General features: G+C 32.4%; 1 protein-coding gene and 1 pseudogene across 1 annotated transcript; both read left to right on the top strand.

The window, feature by feature from the left end:
• The first annotated feature begins 149 nt into the window (after window positions 1-149).
• On the top strand, window positions 150-4,877 carry LOC105792429 (putative RNA polymerase II subunit B1 CTD phosphatase RPAP2 homolog; annotated as a pseudogene).
• Window positions 4,878-9,461: 4,584 nt separating this feature from the next.
• On the top strand, window positions 9,462-11,221 carry LOC105792428 (probable N-acetyltransferase HLS1). Its single transcript, XM_012621007.2, has 2 exons — window positions 9,462-9,871; window positions 9,944-11,221. Exons 1-2 carry the CDS (start codon window positions 9,698-9,700, stop codon window positions 10,904-10,906), a joined length of 1,137 nt encoding a protein of 378 aa, XP_012476461.1. The 5' UTR covers window positions 9,462-9,697; the 3' UTR covers window positions 10,907-11,221.
• Window positions 11,222-21,387: the final 10,166 nt, after the last annotated feature.

Genomic DNA, 21,387 nt, shown 5'->3' with positions numbered 1-21,387 from the left:
ATAATATTAAAATAAATAAATAAAACTCCGGATTTTATTTTTAGATAAAATATATCTATAGTTGTACTTTTGAAAATTAATAATTTATCCATTGTTTTTATATTTTAAAATTTAATCTCTTTACTTTTTAAATTTTAAAATTTAAGTTCCGATGTTAATAGTTGGTTTCTGTATTTATCCGATTCCTAAGTGAAAAAAAAGAAGAGAGGAAATCAGTTTATTTTAGCGGCTTCAACGGCATTGAGGATCTTCTTTTAGCTGTAATTTCATCTTCAGTTACATGTTTCTGGTGAGTTTGAAGATTTCGTCTTTCCTTTTTTATTGGCTCGTCGACGGTTTCCCTTCTTCTTTTTTCTCTGCCTAAAGGCTTGCTTATGATTAATTTGTTGGTTTAGGGTTTTTCGAATTGTTTTCTTACTTAGCTCACCAGTTAGACGTAGTTTATATCAAAAGAATGAAGCATGAAGGCATATGAGAAACAGAAAGGGGTTAGTGTGGGAGAGAAGAGCAAGAGCTGTTAGGTAGATTTTGTTGTTTTAATTTGACGAGTTTATTTGCAAGTAGTGAGTAGCCAATGTATTTGTGTTTTGTATTAATTGATTAGTTAGTGTATTCGTTTTCTCAACAATAGGTATCTTTTACACGTTTTCATGTGCTGATGATGTGTTTAAGTTTGATTTTTGGGTAATAGCTACTTTTCCGCAAGGTAACATGGATGATTGAGAAGAGGCATCATGGCTTGTATATTCAGTATACTAGAAATTAGAAAATGCTTTCCCTTGTATTTTACACACTCATGCCAATTTCTAGTTTCATTAAAGGGCTTAACAACTATCGAATGTCACAAACACCCTTACTAAAACCAAGTATTCCTTGCCCTTGTTTATTCAAAGTTCAACGAGAAGGCGAAAACCGAATGCAGCTCTAATACCTCACTCCGAAACATTTTATTCACCATCCATAGATAACTTCTCAAGGGGGAAATAGGAAACGGAGTTTAAAATTCTCTAGAACAGAAAAAGGTTCATCATCAATGGCGAAGGATCTGTCAATCTCTGGTTTAGAAGCCGTACACAAGATTCAACTGCACTTCCTCGACGGAATCCGAGATGAGAAACAACTTATCTCCTCCGGTTCCTTAATTTCTCAAAGCGGCTACGAGGATTTTGTAACTGAGAGGTCGATTTCCAACATTTGCAGTTACCCTCTATGCCGAAACCCCTTACCTTCTGAGCCACGTCGAAGAGGCCGTTATCGAAGCTCTTTGAAAGAGCATAGAGTTTATGATTTACAAGAAACCAACAGGTTCTGCTCTGCCGATTGCCTGATTAATAGCCGAGCTTTTGCTGGGAGTTTACAGGAGGAGTTTGTTCCTTTTTGAATCATGCAAAACTTAATGTGATTTTGAGTTTGTTTGATGATGTGGATTTGGCCGACGAGGGTTTGGAGAAGAACGTTGATCTACCGGTTTTCAAATTTGAGGATTAAAGAAAATGAGGAGATAAAAGCCGGGGGAAGTATCTTTGGTGGGTCCTTCCAATGCTATTGAAGGTTATGTTCCACAAAGAGGATTGGTTTCTAAGCCTTCACCCCTTCACCTTCTAAGAACAGCAAAACTGGAGGTTAGTCCCCCCCCCCCCCCGAATTATTCAAATTATTTATAGAAAAACTTGGTCTTATTTAGTTTAACAGATATTTGTTTTCTTACTTGCAGCGTTTGATTCTAGTAGTTCCGAGCAGGGTAATAGCAAAGGAGATTCTTTTGTTAATAATAAGATAGACTTTACTAGTGTTGTAATTATGAATAATGAATATACCATTTCTGAGAGTCTCGGTAGTCTTAGACAGAGTCAAAGAGCGAAGCCGAGTAGTATGAAAAATGTCATTAATGAGATGGACTTTACTAGTGAAATAATCATGAATGATGAATATACTGTTTCCAAGACACCCCCAGTGTCAGTTCAAGGTTGTTCTGGTACGAAACTGAAAGAAGCAGAAGGAAAAGGAATTTGTAAAGACTTTGAAGAAAAATGTCTTATATCAGGATCGTCATCTGCTTTGAGGGAAAAGGATTCTAGCATTGTAGAAGTGCCTTCATCGAAATATGTCTATCAGAGTGGTTTGGATACAGTTAGTGCCGAAGCAGAGTAAGAAACCCATGCTGACAAGGCCGTGGCATCAAGTGAGGTTGTGCTTTAATCCGTACTTAGATCTGCTAGAGCAAAGAAACTTAATTGCTCTGTTACTTGGGCTGATAATAAGAATGTTGACAATGCACGGAAAGGCAGTCTTTGTGAAGTTAAAGAAACCAATACTCAGAAAGGAGATTCTGAAATATGTGGCAGAACAGACAATGGTGATGATGATAATATGTTACGATTTGCATCCGCAAAAGTTTGTGCTATGGCATTGAGAAAGGCAGCAGCAGCTGTGGCGTCTGGAGATTCTGATGTCAATGATGCTGGTATTTATTTTTGTGCGCATTCATTGAATTACATGTGGATTCAAAGTTTCAGCTCAGAATTTTTGGAGTTTGTTCATGACCCCCTTTGTGTACAGTTTCTGAAGCTGGGCTTATCATATTGCCACATGCACTTGAGGCGGACAAAGAGGAGCAAGTGAAGAATGTTGATACACTTGAACCAGAAGCAGAACCTGAACAAGAAGAAGGCCCTGTAAAGTGACCAACAAAACCTGGGATTCCACGTTCTGATATTTTTGACCCAGAGGACTCTTGGTGTGATGCTCCACCAGAGGGTTTCAGTTTAACTGTAAGTCTTATGGGCCTTACAAGAGTGCCATATGATTTCTGCATTTTCTACTTTTGTTGATTGCTTCTCTTGACGTCCATTAGCTGTGAACTTTTGCAACAATGTGGAATTTACTTTTTGAATGGATAACATCATCTTCTTTGGCTTATATATATGGGAGAGACGAAATCTTCCATGAAGAGTACCTATCAGTTAATGGGAGGGAGTATCCGCAGAAGGTTGTCTTACGAAATGGTCGTTCTTCTGAAATCAAAGAAACTCTTGCCGGCTGTATTTCTTCGTGCTTTAACTGCTATTGTTACTGCTCTCAGACTGCCTATACCAATATCTACTTTGGAGCAAGGAATGGTACTAATTATGAACCTGTAACTGTGAAATGGTTGTATCACATTGAGAAATTTATGATAATTCTGTTTAGGACCTTGAGGACACTAAACTGTTCTATTTGAGAGTTTTATTGTAGTTGGCCAAAACTTACTGCTTATGCTTATATATAAAAGTTCTTTTTATCAAAAGATTGCTTGCAGTTCCAATAGCCTTGAGTTGTTTCTGAATGTTCTTTAAATGTGCTTTTTTACAGGGGCGCCTACTAGAAACAATGTCTTTCGTGTAAGCACTTCCAGCATTCAGAATGAAACAGTGGCAAGTAATTGTGTTTCTGTTTGTTGGTGCTCTTTCAGTATGTAGAGTACCTTCTCTCACTCCACTCATGACTAATGGGAGGATGCTTCTTCAAAGGTGAGGTGCTTAGATTGTAAATGCAGCCTATTGATAGTTTTCAGTATAAAATTATAAGTGGAATTCTTGAAAAAATCAGCCTTGTGTTAGCTAAAGCTCGATGTTATGCTATGTGTTGACACATGAGAAGTAAATTCCCATTACAAATATGGAATCTTCTCTAGATTTACAATCTTTGTTGGCTGTGGTAATCTGCATTTAGGCTGATTAGCATCTTCAGCCAGTTCTTTTGCATTTGTATCAGGCATGACTCACTTGAAGTATTTGTGTAACTTCTTATTATTCTATATATATGTTGCCAGAAAATGGTCTTCTCTAACTTATTTGTGTCTCCTTTGATGCTTTAGTTCATAGATTTAACAAACTGCTATTGCTGCATATATTCAATAGATCATTGAGTGAATACTTTGTAAAGCATAAAAAATGAGTTGATCGTTTCTTTTCATTAGCTAGAAACAGTTTCTAGATTTGATTCCCTAAATTTGATGGTAAAAACTTCATTTTTGTGATGCTCACTGCTCTTTGATGGTTGCATAGGTGCTTGATGGTGCCCAGATAAGTATGGAGGAATATGAGGTTATGAAGGATCTCATAATATCATTTGGCCGAGCACCTCACTTCTCTGAACAGAGCAGGGCTTGAAATTGGGTTGAAGTCATTCTTCCTTAATTCTTGCTGATGGTATTTTGAATAACCTACATAGTCTTTCTTTTTTCTTTTCCCAGAAGTTTATCTGAAATTATTTCATTTAAATACTTGATTGGAACAACAAAGTAATTTGATTATTTATGCTAATGATTGCAGTGAAAACTCATTTTTTGGGCACAACAATAATTTATATACTCAAATGATACTGGTGGGATTTGCAGTCACTGGAAATTCGTTTTTCTTATGATTAGTTTCTACCGATAAGGAGAAGAAGTTGCATAGTCTCACGATCTCCAATCAACTCATTTGAAGGCAAACGTGTATATCCCAAAATAGTAATCATTTTCATTTGCCAATGTGACGGAGTGGACAAATATATTTGCTTGTTGAAGGACTAAATCATATAGTATTTTATTTTATATTTAATGGGTTTAGGTATAACTTCTTAAATATATTTAAGCTAATTTAGGTGATTTAGTTATTTCTTATTAATAATAATTTTACTTGTTTTTTCAGGTTTTGCTTGAAGTGAAGGATTAGGATGGTAATGGGATGGATATTGTTACTCTGCTGCACTATTGTTACTTTACTTGAATGCATCCATCTCCACCGGTTCTGCTTTAATTTAATTGTTACTACTTATTTTTAATTTTTTCAATAGTAAATATTTAAGCATAATTTTTTAAAATTATTTTAAAATAAAATATATGATTTTTTTTATATTATGTTATTACATTTTTACTCTTTTAATAGTTTATATATATAAGAATAAAACTATAAGTGTACGCATTGGAGTGAGTCGGAGCGGGACAAATAATTACCATAATCACTAGTCAAAAAAAAAAAATCCACCCGTCCCTCTCGCATCCACTTTTCAAATAAAAATACTCACTCCATTTATAGTGGATTGGTTCGAAATTCATAGGACGGATTTTTGCAAAGCTTAAACAAGAGTTTTACTGGAGTTTAGTTGGATACGAAAGTTCCATTGCCAGTTCAGGCCGCTGCATGTGGAAATTTAATCTCGTCTCAATACCAGTAAAGTGAAGGTATTTCTTGATTATAATAATAATAATAATAAAGCAGAATTGCAAATGCAGATATGTTTGTTGAGAATGCTGCTTATGATTTAACTTGAATGGATTCAGTTTAGGGAGACTTACCATTTATCCTTTGAATTTTGAAGATAAATGGGAGGTGTTATCGTATTCGGAAATAATGTGTAAATATGATATTCCGTGAGCGGTTTAGATTTAATAATTCTAATTTTTTATATACCATTTATGACGTCGTGTTACCATTCTTTTCATATCATCATAAAGTTTGCTTAAAAATTTTGAACTCCACCACCAGCAGAACTGTTTTCATGAAGTTCCATTGGTAGTATATGGAAAAAATTGTCATGAAGTTTTGAGATATTCATAGTTTCTGTTATGCTTTGTATAGTCATTTTATATTGGGTATTGATTTCTTTTGTTGTTGCTTTTACAATAACGAAAGCTACTTTAGCGTCATTGTTTGATTTTTCTTTTTCCATTCTTTTGCAACTTGTTTCAGATGCTGTTCAAGGGTGGGGGATTAGGGTAGCAATACAAATAGATAATGTAGTTGAGACTGCAAGCCTATAAAATACTACTAGCATATGTACAAATATGAATACTGTTACAAGGAAAAATAGACCAAAATCCAGAGAGCAGAGAGAAGATTGCGTTAGTGCAGCGAAAACCCACACCACAATTTCCCCCATTTATGCAGTATTGAATGTGATGTTTCCATGATAAGATTGTTTGGCAATTAGGAAAAAATTAACATCCAGGATTCTAGATGATCTGATCTCTCCCCACTTGGGCACTTGGCTTTATTATCTGTTTTGTTTTCTCTCTCAATATGATAACATGCATATACATATACACGGCTGTGTATCCATTTCATTTTTTTTTATATGACTCTTCTGTATTCAACAGTTACATTGAACTTTAGATAAATAGAGCTGGGCCGAACTCTTAACTTGTTTTTCCATTCACTATAACTTGCATAAGGTAGAGAACTTTTTACCACTCAACTTGGTAAATATTGCTATATATTTTGTTCTTTGTTGCCCAAGAATTAATTAATGATGTCCTCAATTAATTTAAAACTTAGTTCTATATATTCTCAGATAGATAGGTATGCATGCTTTACTATCTTCTTACCTGCTGGCTCAGCTCTGATTTAGATTAGGGTTTAGGACACGTTGAAGAGAACCTACATTAATTATCATAACTTCTTAATTATATTAAGTAGTTAAAAGAAAGAAGAAGCATGCAAGCCATTAGAAGCCAATGGGAAACTTCCAAGTGAAGTTAATTAAGGGTAGTAGGACCCCCATTTGTAAATGCTCCTCCAAAGTACCCATTAAAGAAAAAGGATGCAGACAAAATAATTCATGCAACGAAAAGCACAAAGAAGACAGATTGTTCACTTTTTTTGTGGAGGGTTAAATCATGAGTTGAGGGCCAATGCAATGCTAGGAAAGGGGACCATTTATTTTTCTTTTAGTTTTTAGGCTAAGATCGTCTCACTGCCTTTTTGGCGGGATAATATAGTATTAGTATTTTTAGTGGGTGGGGGAAAACCCCCCTGTTTTGCAATGTTACTGGCTCCTCTGAATCAGCTTTTCTACACGTGTGTAGTTTGCAATTGGTTTTTTACCTGTCTTTTCCATTATTAATAATGGGGGGTTTGATGATTATCATCATTATTCACCTAAAAGTAGAATAAAAAGGATGTTGGTGATTTATTTTATTTCATCATTTGAATCCAATAATTAAAACCACAATCTTGTTTTAATTTTTTCGTAGAGGTTTGACAGAGGTGGTAAAGTGTTTTAACACTAATCAACTCATTTAATTTCCCTATAGACCAGAATTATAGGAAGAGGGGAGAGCAAGGGCACATGTGCATATTTATACATATGTAGGGCAATAAAAATTGAAGAAAAAAAAAGAAGAAAGAGACAAGGCCCATACCATTTGGAGTTTTCTCATTTGCCATTACTTGCATAATAGTATCATGGTCCCAACTGTTCTACAAATATATATTTGAGATTGAAATTAATAGTCCGACACTTTATTAATAGATCATTCGACTCAACTGTTGCCAATAAATAGAATTCTCAAATGCTGTTTTATTAAAGTTTTCAGCAGGAATAATATGACATAAAGAAGTGGGTACTGATCTTTCTTCTCTTTCCCTTTAGAGGTAACGAGATATGGGTCATTGCCTGCCGTAAATTCTATTTGCCCCATTTATAAGAGAAATTTAGTTATAATTCCCACAAAAACCATAGTTCAAAATTTTTCCTAAAAAAGTCTATAGATATCAAATTTAAAGTTTAATTTTTTTTATCATATCAACTATTTTGCTGGTCGATTACAAAAAACTTTGGTTCGGCATATTCTATCTTATTTTGTGATAATTATATTCGCTAAACCCTAAATTCTAAATTAAAGAAATAATTAATTCTAAGATATTTTTTGAGGATTAATAGTTTAATCCTAATGTCCATGCGCTGATAGCATATTTTTTCAAGAAATAAATGATGTTTATAAAGATATTATATATAAATAAAAAATAAAAAGACAATTATTTTCCTATTTTGATGATAATGTAATTAGTTCTGTCACTTTTTTATGTTAAAAACTATAGGTTGAAGCATATAAATGCGCTAAAGGCACGTCGGCCTGCATAATTATCATAAATCCACAAATAATAATTAGTTGATAAGCAGAAAGGTAAGCATTATTAATTTAGTGGGGAGAGATTCACTTTTACTTTTCACTTTCGAATCTCGATGAAGTGCCCAAAAGAGAAGATGGACCACCCAAAACCCACACTCATTTTCCCCATAAATATCATCAATTACTGCACTTACAAAAAAGTTTAGTGTCAATAGAAAACGACTTCTCTTCTCCACCTTAATATAATATATGTGAAAAGAAGAAGAAGAAAAAGGTCCCATATTATCAAATTAATACATGCCAAAACCCTTTTAGTTTAATCCTATTAATTTTGTCTAACCTACTTTTTCACACTTAATTATTGGTTGATGGCTGATAGCCATGCACTAGACGGCGTACACGTAACCCTCACAGCCCCCACAAATTCTGCACAACCGCATCTTCCCCCCATCATTAATTAATAAATATGTTTTTTATTGGACATAATTAATTAATAATATGATTTTTTTTAATGCAATTACTAATATGATGATAGTTTACTAACCTTGAACTGTGTTATTGGACTCTAAGATTTCTTTTCCCTGCCGACTGCACGGCATGTTTTTATATTCATGAGTTTGGTAAGTTTGGAGGGTGTAGTTTGATACAGATATTTCTTGCTTTGGCCTAGAGTGTTACAGGTTTACAAATTTTAGGATTTATTAATACATTAATGATTTTGGCAGTAAATTCAGTATTATTGCCGTTGTAATAATTAAAAAAAATGTTAGTTTGAAAATATTTAATTTGTGTATTTTTTTCGATTTAAGAATTTGAGATTTACAAGTAAAAATAGGCTTTGTATGAAAAAAGAACAAATTTAATATTATTTTTTGTCAGGATTATATCTCCCAACTCTATCGAAAATCTCAAAGTGCTTGAATAAGTGAAAATCATGCACAAATTGAAGAATTTGCACATGATTTCGCTCAACCTCATGACATATGTCATATAAGTTATTGATAAGAGCATGCTTCTCCTTGAGCCAAACACTTCTAATATGTAATTTTAATAAAGAACTATTAATTGTCAAACAAATGTTTGACATATCGATAATGAGTGTTCATCCTTATCATGAGTTTGAGTCGTAAAGATTATTTACTTGTAATATGTGTGTTAGTGATATGCTCTTATAAATTGTAAAAAAAAATATATTAATTGTTAATAAGAAAATACTCTCTTTATAATTTTTGGTATAAATTACCTTTTAAAAAGAAAATTAATTTAGGTACAAGATAAATAATAATTAGGTGATTGAATGAATTTGGTTGGGCAAGAAATAAGAGCTTAAGAGTGCAAAATGGCGTGAGGCTGAGCTTATGATCCCAAGTCCAAACGTGGAGTGGCTTAAATAAAAATGGCAAAAGACAAAGGACAAAAAACACATCTCCTATCTATTATTACTTCTTTGTCTAGTACTTATTATTATTACTGTTATTGTTATTATTATTATATTGAAGGCCTAGGGTGATGTTGATATTGATGACAGAGAAACATTCCACATTTCCCCACCCTCTCTCCCCTTATAAAAATCATCACTTTGAGCATGAATTTCCAGGCAAAGCCTTCTACTTCCACTACGGGTGCTGCCTATCCATATCAATCATAAACCTTTGGATTTGTAACTTTAGATTTTATTGATTGGTATCAGGTGAGGTGATGGACCAATCAAGTTCAACTCATCACCCATGTTTTTAGTCTCTCTTCCTGCTCCTTTCCTTGCTTATATATTATATATATGAAACACTAGCTGTTGTGTTCATTGAAGTTTTATCATATAGAATGGGATATGGAGAGCTTATTATACGAAGCTACGACCCCCAATATGATAGAACTCGAGTTGAAGATTTCGAGAGAAAATGTGAGGTAGGCCCAGCTAAGAGAGTGTTTCTCTTCACTGACACTTTGGGTGATCCCATTTGTAGGATCCGAAACAGTCCCATTTACAAAATGCTGGTACGTACCATACTATTTTCCTTTCTTATTACTTGTCATATGATTGATCATTTTCATTTTTTTTCATGCTAGGTAGCCGAGCTGGGCAACCAGTTGGTTGGTGTCATCCAGGGCTCTATAAAGCTTGTAACAGTTCATAAACCTCCTAATGATCTAGCCAAGGTGGGCTATATCTTGGGTTTAAGGGTTTCATCCCTTTATCGTAGACGAGGGATTGGTTCGAGCCTGGTTATCAAATTGGAAGAATGGTTCATTGCAAATGACGTTGATTACGCATACATGGCGACAGAGAAAGATAACAAGGCCTCGGTCAAGCTGTTCGTAGACAGGCTCAGTTATGTCAAGTTCCAGACACCAACCATTCTCGTAAACCCTGTCAGCCATCGGATGTCCCGGATATCATCCAATGTTGAATTAGCAAAGCTCAAGGTTGAAGAAGCTGAAGCTATATACCGTAAATTCATGTCGTCGACGGAATTCTTCCCGATTGATATAGGCAACATACTGAGGAACAAGCTAAGCTTGGGAACCTGGGCTGCATATCCTAGAGGTGAATCATGGAGTGGAGTTCCTAGTAGTTGGGCAATGCTTAGTGTATGGAACAGTGGGGAGCTTTTCAAGTTGAGGTTAGGGAATGCACCCTTATCTTGTTTGATGTACACCAAGAGCTCACGGTTGATCGAAAAGCTTGTACCTTGCGTTAAGCTGCCATGCATTCCCGATTTTTTTCGTCCATTCGGGTTCTACTTCATATATGGAGTGTACCGTGAAGGTCCATTGTCAGGCAAGCTGGTGCGGACCCTGTGCCGATTCGTGCATAACATGGCTTCAAAGTCCAAGGATTGTAAGGTTATCGTTACAGAAGTAGGAGGTAGCGACACGTCGAGACTTCACATCCCGCACTGGAAGTCACTGTCATGTCCAGAAGATTTGTGGTGCATAAAAGCCTTAAAAAATGAAAAGAAGAATAGCCTCCATGAATTGACAAAAACCCCACCAACAAGAGCTCTTTTTGTTGATCCAAGAGAGGTCTGAAACAAAAGCAAAAACCCTGACCAAGGTGAGAGCTAAAATCAAAACCCCACCTCATGTATTCTTTGACAAATCCAATCCATGTCTATGGTGGGGGCTTTCTCTTGTTCCTTTCGCATCGCTCACACTGAATCTCGCAAGATTTCCTTAATTAGGTGCCACCCTCGGTGTTGTAAGTTGTAACTCTTTTTTTCTTTTGCACCTCAGTGGTCCAAACCTTCGTTCCTCCTTAGGTAAAATATATCGAGGGGATTCACATTATCATGAAAGAAAGTAAAAATACTATACACGTTTCAAGCAAAAGCTTTCCTACTCAAAGATTTCGGCGCCCATTTCTTTTCTTTGTTTATGTCGTAGCATTTTCGAGCTGGCCGAGAAGATGTTAAGCTCACCATTTCAATTCGGGTATATCTTCCATTTTCAGTAACCCTACTTTATACATGCACAAGGAACAAGGTTGGGTAGGGTTTTAGGTCACTTGTCAGGTCCGTGAGACCGTATTTAGACAAAGCAGCATACTAGGCGACCCATCTATTCTTTCCTACCAAACATGGAAGCCTATTGTCAATTCCCACTGTTAAGTTCAAAGTTCAAAACATTAGTCAAAGTTTTATTAAGAATCCAAATCAAACATTATCGGTAATCTTACAGTAGGCCAAATAGTGTGATATCATTACTGTCTTCATTCCCACGATGATTTGATCCTCATTTGATAAAAGTATATATATATATATATATATATATTGGCCGATCATTGAACTACTTACGTAGTATCTAGACGGATATAATACTATATTAAAGTTTTCAAAATATTTAAGCCATGACTACGACAGGAATGACAATAACATATAAAATTATAAATAAATTTTGATCCAATTTATAATATCATATATATAAACTTTAATTTTTGTGATTTTATGTACGAAATTTTGATTTGATTCAATTTTATAAATTACTAACAGCATCATCGAATTAGTACTAGTTTACGTTCATATATTGTATACACGAATAATTATATTAATCTAATATGAAAATAAATTTATGTATTTATTTCTTTAAATATGAACAAATGAATCAAAATTAAAGTTTGGTGTATGAATATAAACTACAATTCAAGTTTTATGCTTATAATTATACTAAATTAAAATTCATGTATCAAATTGCATATTAAATCAAAGTTTTGAAGCCTTGTTCTATTCTTAAAAAAAGTTTCGATACATAATATATATTAACTGTATATATGATAAAAGGATATAGTTAGAAATTAGTAACTTATAGATGCTAATAATATACGACGAGACAACATCATGGAAACTTGACATTGACAATGGAAATAAGTTATCCCACATAAATGAAAAGTTAGATAGAAGCTGCTTAACCGAAGAGGCCAAATTGTTTCTAATGTTGATTGCTGGTCTGATTTAATTAGCATTGGACTAAGAGACATGCAAATCTTGACTTAGATTTCCTTCCATAAATGATATTGAAAACGAAAAGAAAAGAAAAGAATGATTAGTTAAACAGTTCCATCTCACAGTAGAGAGAGACGATACACATGGTGAGAACTTATACGATGGAGGCATTGAGGGTGAAGTAAGCTAATACTAATAGAGCCCTTTGCCTGCGTTGGGTTGCAATCTAGAACAGTGAAATTAACGAAAGAGATAAGGGGCACTTTGTTTGGTATCGCTTTGCTTTGCCGATGTTTCCTCAATTTGTCTCATCATTTGGTTCACCAAATAGAGCCGTGCATGAATAAAGACTTATGGCTTTGAAGTAAAAAGGGTGTGCAATTATTAGTACAACAAAGAAAGTTTGGTTTGGATTTGCACGAGTCCGGTTTGTCTCCAATCCTCTTCTAACCTTTTATTCTTATTTTTTATTGGTGAAACCCTCCTGATATTAATATCCAATATATATCATAAAATAAGAAAAATGAAGATCCGGCTTTGAATATTAAGTCCAAGCCCAATTCATAATTTAAACAAGCCAATTCTTTTTATCAAAGCCTATTTTTTAAAATTAATATTTTTATTCAAATTCTGCAAAAAAATAAAAACAAAAATTGAGAGTTAAGAAACTGTGATTGAACTTAATTATATTTTTGTTTAATTTATAATTAATTTTAAATTCTTTTCAAAAATTATATATGAGAGTTACTTGAGAACAAAACTCAATTTTGGTTAAAATAAAATCTCAAATGGAATTGAACCGTGCACCACACAGAAGTGAGGAAAGCGATAGGGGGTTGGTCTTAGTCATTATCTTGTTCCTGAGGTGGTCCATATCTAGTTTTGATTGGAAGAAGCCTTGGGCTTTTGCTAATTATCTGGTTGTTTGAAGAAGATGAATGGGGTGACCCACTCCTCTGCATTTATCACTATATATCTGGGTCATCTCCATAATTTGTTTTTTCCCTTCCTTTTCTTCTATGCCTTTCCTAGTTTGTATGTGTTCTTTTTTTACCAAAATTTGCAGTTTGAGATGAACCAAACACACACACACACACAAAAAGAGCCTCTTTTTTTTTTTTTTTTGTTTAAGGTCTTCTTCATCTCAGGTAGCTTAATTAATTACTAGCAAATTTTTGTTTCAATGAGAAATGTAGATTAATTTCCTCAAGTTGATGCCATTTTTTTTTTAATTTGGAGAGACAGTACAAGAAACTTAGTGGGTTTCACTGTTTGGGCCATGTGGTTTAGTTTGGGCCATATGAGATTGATAACAGGTCCAAAAATCATTTGAAACATTGCTAGGTAATGTATGGATATATTTGTTCATTGAATGGCCCAATTTAAAAAAGCCAGAATTCCCGATAACCTTAGCGGATGAACGTGTTGTGTTGGAAGATTAAAAAGCCGGCATCTCCGCTCCACGGTTTCTACTTTTTCAATACTTAATAATAATAATAATGTTTAATTATTAGAGTTGAAGAAGATTGCCTGCTTCGTCGATGGAGTTTTAGTTCGATTGGTATAAATATTATTGTCAATATAATAAGACGTAGATTCAAGTGTACTAAAGCGCATTATCCTCCTATTTATTTGTTGGAGGGCTATAAATAGTTCTAAACATCATATAAAAAAATAGATATAATCAGAATTTATAATAAGATTATTAAAAAATTCTTAACTTACCCTTTCAAATTTTGATATCTGTGACCGGATTCTTTTTACTGGGAAAACACATAAATAGTAGAGATTAAACGCTTATTTTTAGTTGTAACTTATTTTAATCTTTAAATTAAAATAAGTATTTTAATTTTACAATAATAATACCAACTAAATTAAAATTCAATCAACCGCTATAAAAAATTTAATTATTTTTATATTATTTTAATTATATTGTATCTACTATATTTTTACCTCCCATTTTGTGAGTGAAACAGTTTTCCGAATAACAGTATTCACTAAAATTAATTGCTTATTTTAAGTGAATGATTAACTTCATGGTAGTTTTGACACAAACCATAGTTTTACTCTTAAGTAAATTTAATGTTAGTTATTTATTATTTAGATACACTATTATTTATGTATTTATTTAAGTTGATGTCACGAGTTAACCAAATATTAAAATAAGTTATATTATTTGAACGTACTTTAGTCTTTTTATTTTAACAAAATCAATAAAAATATAGATATAATAAAATTTGAATCAACACCAATTGAATTAGTAAAACCTTAAAATTACAACTCAATCGAAGCTTTATTTTAATATTTGTATACATTTTTATTTTAATATGCACGGTTTATAATCTTCATCAGTTGTATATCTATACTATTATTTAAATTCCTGGCTGAGTTGGTGCCACGAGTCAATCAGGGACCAACACGATTAGAGATATTACAGAAATGTTCTTCTATAATTAAAATAAGTTTTATTATTTGAGGGTACTGTTGTTTTTTTTATTTTAACAAAACTCAATAAAAATATGCATATGAGATTTGAACTGACGCTATTGGCATCAATATAACTTTAACTTTGCCACTAAATCAATAAAAATATGCATATGATGAGATTTTAATATAATATTTACATTTTAATTGTATGATGCGACTCTATTACCTTCCTCAATTGTATATATATCTACATTATTATTTTAAATTTCATTTTACTCACAATTTAATTTACTTTTTTATTTTAATATCATGCATATTTCACGTTTAATTACTAATTAGTTTCAAACCATACGTTTTATTATTTATTTTATGTTATTTTCAAACATACATTTATGTTCTAAATACGTGGTGATAGAATTTCTGGTACTATAATTCAGAATTTATTAAGTTAGTGTCTCCCTTAATCGAGTCACCAACTCAATAATGAAATTATAGGAATACCCCTTCTTTAAATGATACTATTATGATAGAACTTGTAACACCCCTAACCCGTAACCGTCGCCAGAATAGGTTAAGAGGCATTACCGAATTTTCAACTCAGTTCAGATCAGTAATTCATCAAACATTTAACAAATATCATTTCATTTTAGTAATTATCAATCATTCATAAGCAAACTTGCCAAAAGATATCATCTTATACACATTTGACCATTATAACAACTAAGTCAAATCTCATGGCTTAAGAACATCAAAACACATAACTATACAATAAGCTAAAGTAACCTAAAACATATTCCCATAAACTAGCCTATACATGTCATATTTACACAACTTCCATGAGTTCAAAAGTGCCGAGAAATCGACTGGATAGTGTGATGCTTATCTCCGACATCGTCCGAATCGAGCTAGCTAACGAACCTCTATAAAACACGAAGAAATAAATTGAGTAAGCATTAAAACTTAGTAAGTTGATATGTAAATAATAAGCAATCTGTTAACATGCTTTAACCAATCCTCACAACATGTTCTCAAGATAATACAATCAAAATTTCACATAGTTCCACTATTTACTCATGTTCACTTCAAGTTGTCCACTTGAGTCATAGTCACTAAATTATTTATATCTTGCGCTACAAAACTCCAAATTAAGATCCGCTTGATTTTCTCGAAACTAGACTCACATATATTTTTACCATAAAATTATCAAAATTTTTGGTTTAGCCAATAAGTAAAATTAATTCTTCAAAGTCGTCCCTATTCTGTGGTCTGACAGTTCCGACCCTTCTTCTCTAAAAATTAATTATCTCTTAGTATAGGATTCAGATGATATTCCCGTTTGTTTCTATTGAAAATAGACTCATTAGGAATTTTAATCATATAACATTTAACTCAGAATTATTTTTATACAATTTTTAATGATTTTCCAAAGTCAGAATAGGGGATTCCAAAATCATTTTGACATTATCTCATAAAAATTCAAATATCTCATAATACGAGATTCTTTTGCTGACACTGTTTCTTCTATGTGAAACTAGACTCAATAAACTTTAATTTCATGTTTTATTCAACTGCTGCTGTCCAAAACTGTTTTATTGCAAATTTTGCTCTTTCATGATTTCTTTCATACATTTCATAAAATTTTGTTTTCAGTTCCATACGTCCTCATAACACATATCATATTTCATCTATACAATTCACATAGCTCATATTCTATTTCATTCTCAATCATATAATCGGTAACAGTATAATGTCCGTTGAACCTAATGAAACATCGAAGGATACTCGGGTGATACACACTATTGCATTAATCGGTAATCTGTCAATTCATTATCATTTTCGCTCTTTCGAGCCATGATTGGTAAACTCATTTCGAGCTGAAGAACAGTAAGCTCTATCGAGCTGAAACGGTAAGCTCATAAGAGCTGATATATCAGTAAGCTCATACGAGCTGTGGTGAGTCCGCAACAAATGTAGGAGCTCGACCAAAACGGTAACCCTAGTGACATGTCACTCGTATCCTACGATTTTCTATAGTTCAAACGGGGCTCGGTATTACTCAATACATTTCAAATTAAGCAATTCTATATTGTTTATTTCAACCATTCAATTCACATATATATACATATTCATTTCATACAATTGCAATAAAATGAAAGTTCAATTCTAATTATACGAACTTACCTCAAGTTGCTCGGATTGAAATTATTGACTATTCGTCCGCTTTTTCTTTTCCCTGATCTAATCCCAATCTCGACTTATCTTGATATGCAAGCTAGAATGTAACACCCCCTACCTGTATCCGTTGTCGGAATAGGACACGAGGCATTACCGGAGTTTACTGAACATTTTCAATAATTCTGAATCATTTATTGTCCATATTCTGAAAACAATCATAATGTCCCTCTATTGGGCTCTCGAAGCCCAAAACATTTATTAGGAACCTACTGGGATTAAATCGGAATCATAGGAAATTTTTCGCAGAATCCTAAATATATATATATAGATTTTAAAATTTTTTTTATTTCCGAATTAGGTGTAGGGTTCATACGGGCGTATCACATAACTAATCTTTTCATAAGAAATTGCATAACTAAAACATTTCCACTCTTTCATAAGCTCAATTATATTTTCATCTAAGCACTTACCATTCTAGTGCACCTTATAATTAAACATATTATCATTCAACAGTAATTTGGCACTTTCCTAAACTTCAAGCAACAACATTGGTTAGCGTACTTTAATATTGACAAACTTATTTTCTCGCCATGTCTCACTTAAATTTATTACTCGTCTTAATACACATAATTTTCCTTGTATCAACGTATCAAAGATAGTCTTATATTTACATGTCATGATACATATCATTTTCTTGTTGTTTCTTCTTAAATATAAATTATTTAATTCATTATGACAATATTTCATGTACCATAATTTTTTATAAGTTCAATGTATATTTATTCCATGAGAGAGTCCATAATCTTGAATATGCATAATTATCGTGCAAGTTTCACATACATGTATTTTCCATGTCATATTTTAGTATATCAAATAATTATCATTCTATGTATTTCAAGTTTAATTTCATGATTTTATGTACTTATCATTTTCTATTTTTATCCCGTTGAATTTCTGGAAATTGATGGATTTTAAGGGCACACTTTAGTGTACAAATTCGAGTCTGTCAATTCATATTCATGTGCGCACATTTTTCAATTCAGAGAGCACACTCGTGAACCTCATTTATTACAATGGATTACGGTCAGGCTAAATCACATAATATAAACTCATAAGTATTGTCGGGATTACCGGTCGAGGCTAAATCCACAACGACAATTACTCTAATGAGCTTGGATCTGAATTACCAGTCCAGGCTAAATTTAGACCCTAATTCGAATTACCCGTCCGGGCTAAATCCATTTTCCACATATTCTTCGGGAGGGTTATATCAAGATCACCCGTTCGGGCTAGATCTTTTTCACGCATATTCTTCGGGAGGGCTATATTAGGATAGGATCACCCGTCCGGGCTAGATCCTTTTTACTGTCAATTCCTTTTCAGAGATCCGTCGAATTTTCCTTTCATTCAGCCGGGATTCCTTCCCCTTTTTATCAAATATATCAATGTTTCACATCAATGGCCGAACCTAGCATGCTTCCATGGTGTTTTTCTTCTTTGATTTTCAGTGGTGAAGATGGAAGAAAGATGATATCTTTCTTTTCTTTATCATATTTTAATTACTTATTTACTAATTTACTTAATTTACCTTGATATATAACCTTTAAAATCACCTAATAAATGTCCATATTTGTCCACTCAACATGTCAATGGTTTAATTACAACATAAACCCTCTAACCATTTAATTTCATAGCTTTTAAATCCCTTTAGCTTATAGAACTCCAATTTTACATATTTTACAATTTAGTCCTTTTATTGAATTAAGCATGCAAATGCTAAATGGTCCCTCTACTACGTTTAAAATTTGGATTTTGTATATATCGTACTTTAATTTGACATATTTTGATTTATCTACTTTTATAATATCGTTAGTTAGTCCAAAAGTCAACACCCTTAATATTTCGATTAAAATCTTTGAGGTGAAAATTCTTTTCTTAGAAATATCCATTCTAAATTATGCCAAAATAGATTTTTAGTGTATTAGAAAAGTGCTTTTAAGAAAAATTCACGTCAAGATTTTAAAAGGAATAGTTACGGATATTAACTCTTTGGACTACCTAAAGTCATTCTAAAAGTAGAGAACCAAATTACGTCAAATTTAAAATATAAAACTAAATCCTCAATATAAGCATAGTAAATGACCAAAACTGCAATTTAACCATTTGTTATAATAACTAAAGAAAGCCTCTTCATAGGTGTCACGTAGAGAAGGCCTTAGGGCATTCCTATTATATATAGAAGTATAGATTAGGGTCGTAAATGAATCCAACAAACTTTTGTTTATCTTTTGTTAAATTCTAAAGATGGTCCATATTTATTTGTGAACATTTAATCTCTACTTTTATTAGCTCAAATTTGGTCTTTTAGTTTTTAAATTGCTATTTTTTTGTTATTTGGGTAAATTTTTTGTTAACTCTGTTTAAAAATTAAGCATCTTTATAGTTTTTGGAAATTAACCCTATTTTCCCCTTTATTTAAACCATTAATTACTTATAGCTATTCAATTTACACAAATTTAATAATTTTTAAATTTATATAGTCCTCTCCCCAACTCCCTAGCTTTTGATTTATAAAAACTAGTATGATTCCTCATGTTTTGCATTGAGTTAATTATTTGTTAATGCTAAATTATAGAATAAAAATTGAAAGGTTGAAATATATTTTAAATCTCTATACACATCGTACTAGTCTTTCTATTTTTATTTTGAAAATTTTAGTTACTCTACTTTTCAAATTTAAAAAATTGGGTTCAATTGCTACATTGTTAAAATTCTTTTGTTAAATTCACGGTGTAACATTTTAAAATTTAAAAAAATCACTTGATAGAGATGTAACAAAAATTTACATTGAAAATGCTCATGTGAATTTTTTTCTTAAAACATCACTTCAAACTTGATAAAATATTTTTTGTTGGAATAGTATTCTTAAAGAAAAAATGACATAAGCATTGTAATTGAAATAGTTAACAATATTATTTATTTAAATTAACTAATGAGATTGCAAAAATAGAGGACCAAATTATGTCAAAAATTAAAGTATAAGGATTCAATCCAAGTTTCAACATAAGATAGGGGCCAAAATTGAAATTTAACCATTATCTTATAAAGGAAAAAAGAAAGGAGGTAAACCCAAAAGACTCTAATATTTTAATAAAAATTTGCAAGGGTATTCAAATTATATATAATACAAAATTTAACGATATTAATTATTTGGATTAGCTAATAATATTATAAAAATATAGAGGCCAATTTATATTAAAAATTAAATTTCGAATTAAGGCGTAAAGAGGAACTAAAATGAAATTTAACAAAAGGCAAGTTATTTTATATAGTTATGTAGATCGTAAAAGTAGTGGAACAAATTAAATGAAATTAAATATGAGAATAATAACTATAGTAGAAGGATTGGGATTGGAATTTGACTATTTATCTTTGAAGAACAAAATAGAAAAGAAAAGAGATGTAAAATGATTGGAGCAGGCAAGAGCCCTTTCCTGGAGAATGTATGGGTTTACATGTGATGTGGTGTTTCGCGAGATGAAATTAAGATGAATTAATAAAGTCAAATTTCAAATGTAGGCGTTGGGTGGTTCAAGTATAAGAATAATAAATAAATGAATGAACTATAACTAAACATATTTCTTTTATCTTTTAAATATAAAATAAATCAACATAATTAATAATATTATTATATATAATTAAACACAAATAATAACATTATTAATTCGATTGATTTAATAAATTAACCTCAAATTTTTAATTATGTTCTAAAAGAAAAACCGCACCAAACCCTCTGTTCCTTATTCATGGAAAACCATGCGTGGCCCATGTAATCTTATTAGCCCATACTGAATCTTGCTTTCTAAAAACAGTTACGTGGATGAACCAAATTAAATCTCAAACTTTAAATATATATTATGAGTAGAGTTTTAAATTTCACAAATAATATTTGTTGGTAATGGAAATGGTTGATGTGAGTGGATTTATCTCATTAATTATAAGCTTTAAGTAATTGGGCTTTACACCTATAACATGTGTGCACATTCATTACTCGCTTGTGTTGGTTCGTGTTAACACGTACCGCGTTTATTTTTTATTATTCTAAAAAACCTAGTATCTTTTTTTACTGTTGGGTACGGAAATAGTGGTGCACTTTCAGTGCTTTTTTTTTCCTCTTTTGCCCATGCCTTATTACTGTTTTGCCCTTTCATTACTAGTATAAATAGAGGGCTTCTGTTCTAGACCTATCCATGGGCCGGGCGGCCCGGCCTGGCCCGACGGCCCGCCTGAAATATGGGAGGGTTTTAGTAAAAATATAGGCCCGAAATATGGGCTTGGGCAAAATTTTAGGTCCGTTTAAAAAATGGGCCAGGCCTCGGGCAAGATATTTTTGGCCCGGGCTCGGCCCGGCCCGGCCCGAAAAAATTAAATATATATTTTTTATTTTTAAAATATAATATTTTTTTATTT

The sequence above is a fragment of the Gossypium raimondii genome, chromosome 8 (genome assembly GCF_025698545.1).
Source record: "Gossypium raimondii isolate GPD5lz chromosome 8, ASM2569854v1, whole genome shotgun sequence".
NCBI lineage: Eukaryota > Viridiplantae > Streptophyta > Magnoliopsida > Malvales > Malvaceae > Gossypium > Gossypium raimondii.
Note: the sequence above shows the minus strand (reverse complement) of the source record. Positions and strands in the feature narration are given on the sequence as shown.

Coding starts and splice junctions, on each gene's coding strand:
- LOC105792428 (XM_012621007.2), top strand. CDS start 9,698: ATGGGATATGGAGAGCTTATTATACGAAGCTACGACCCCCAATATGAT. Junction 9,872..9,943: donor GTCCCATTTACAAAATGCTG/GTACGTACCATA, acceptor TTTTCATGCTAG/GTAGCCGAGCTGGGCAACCA.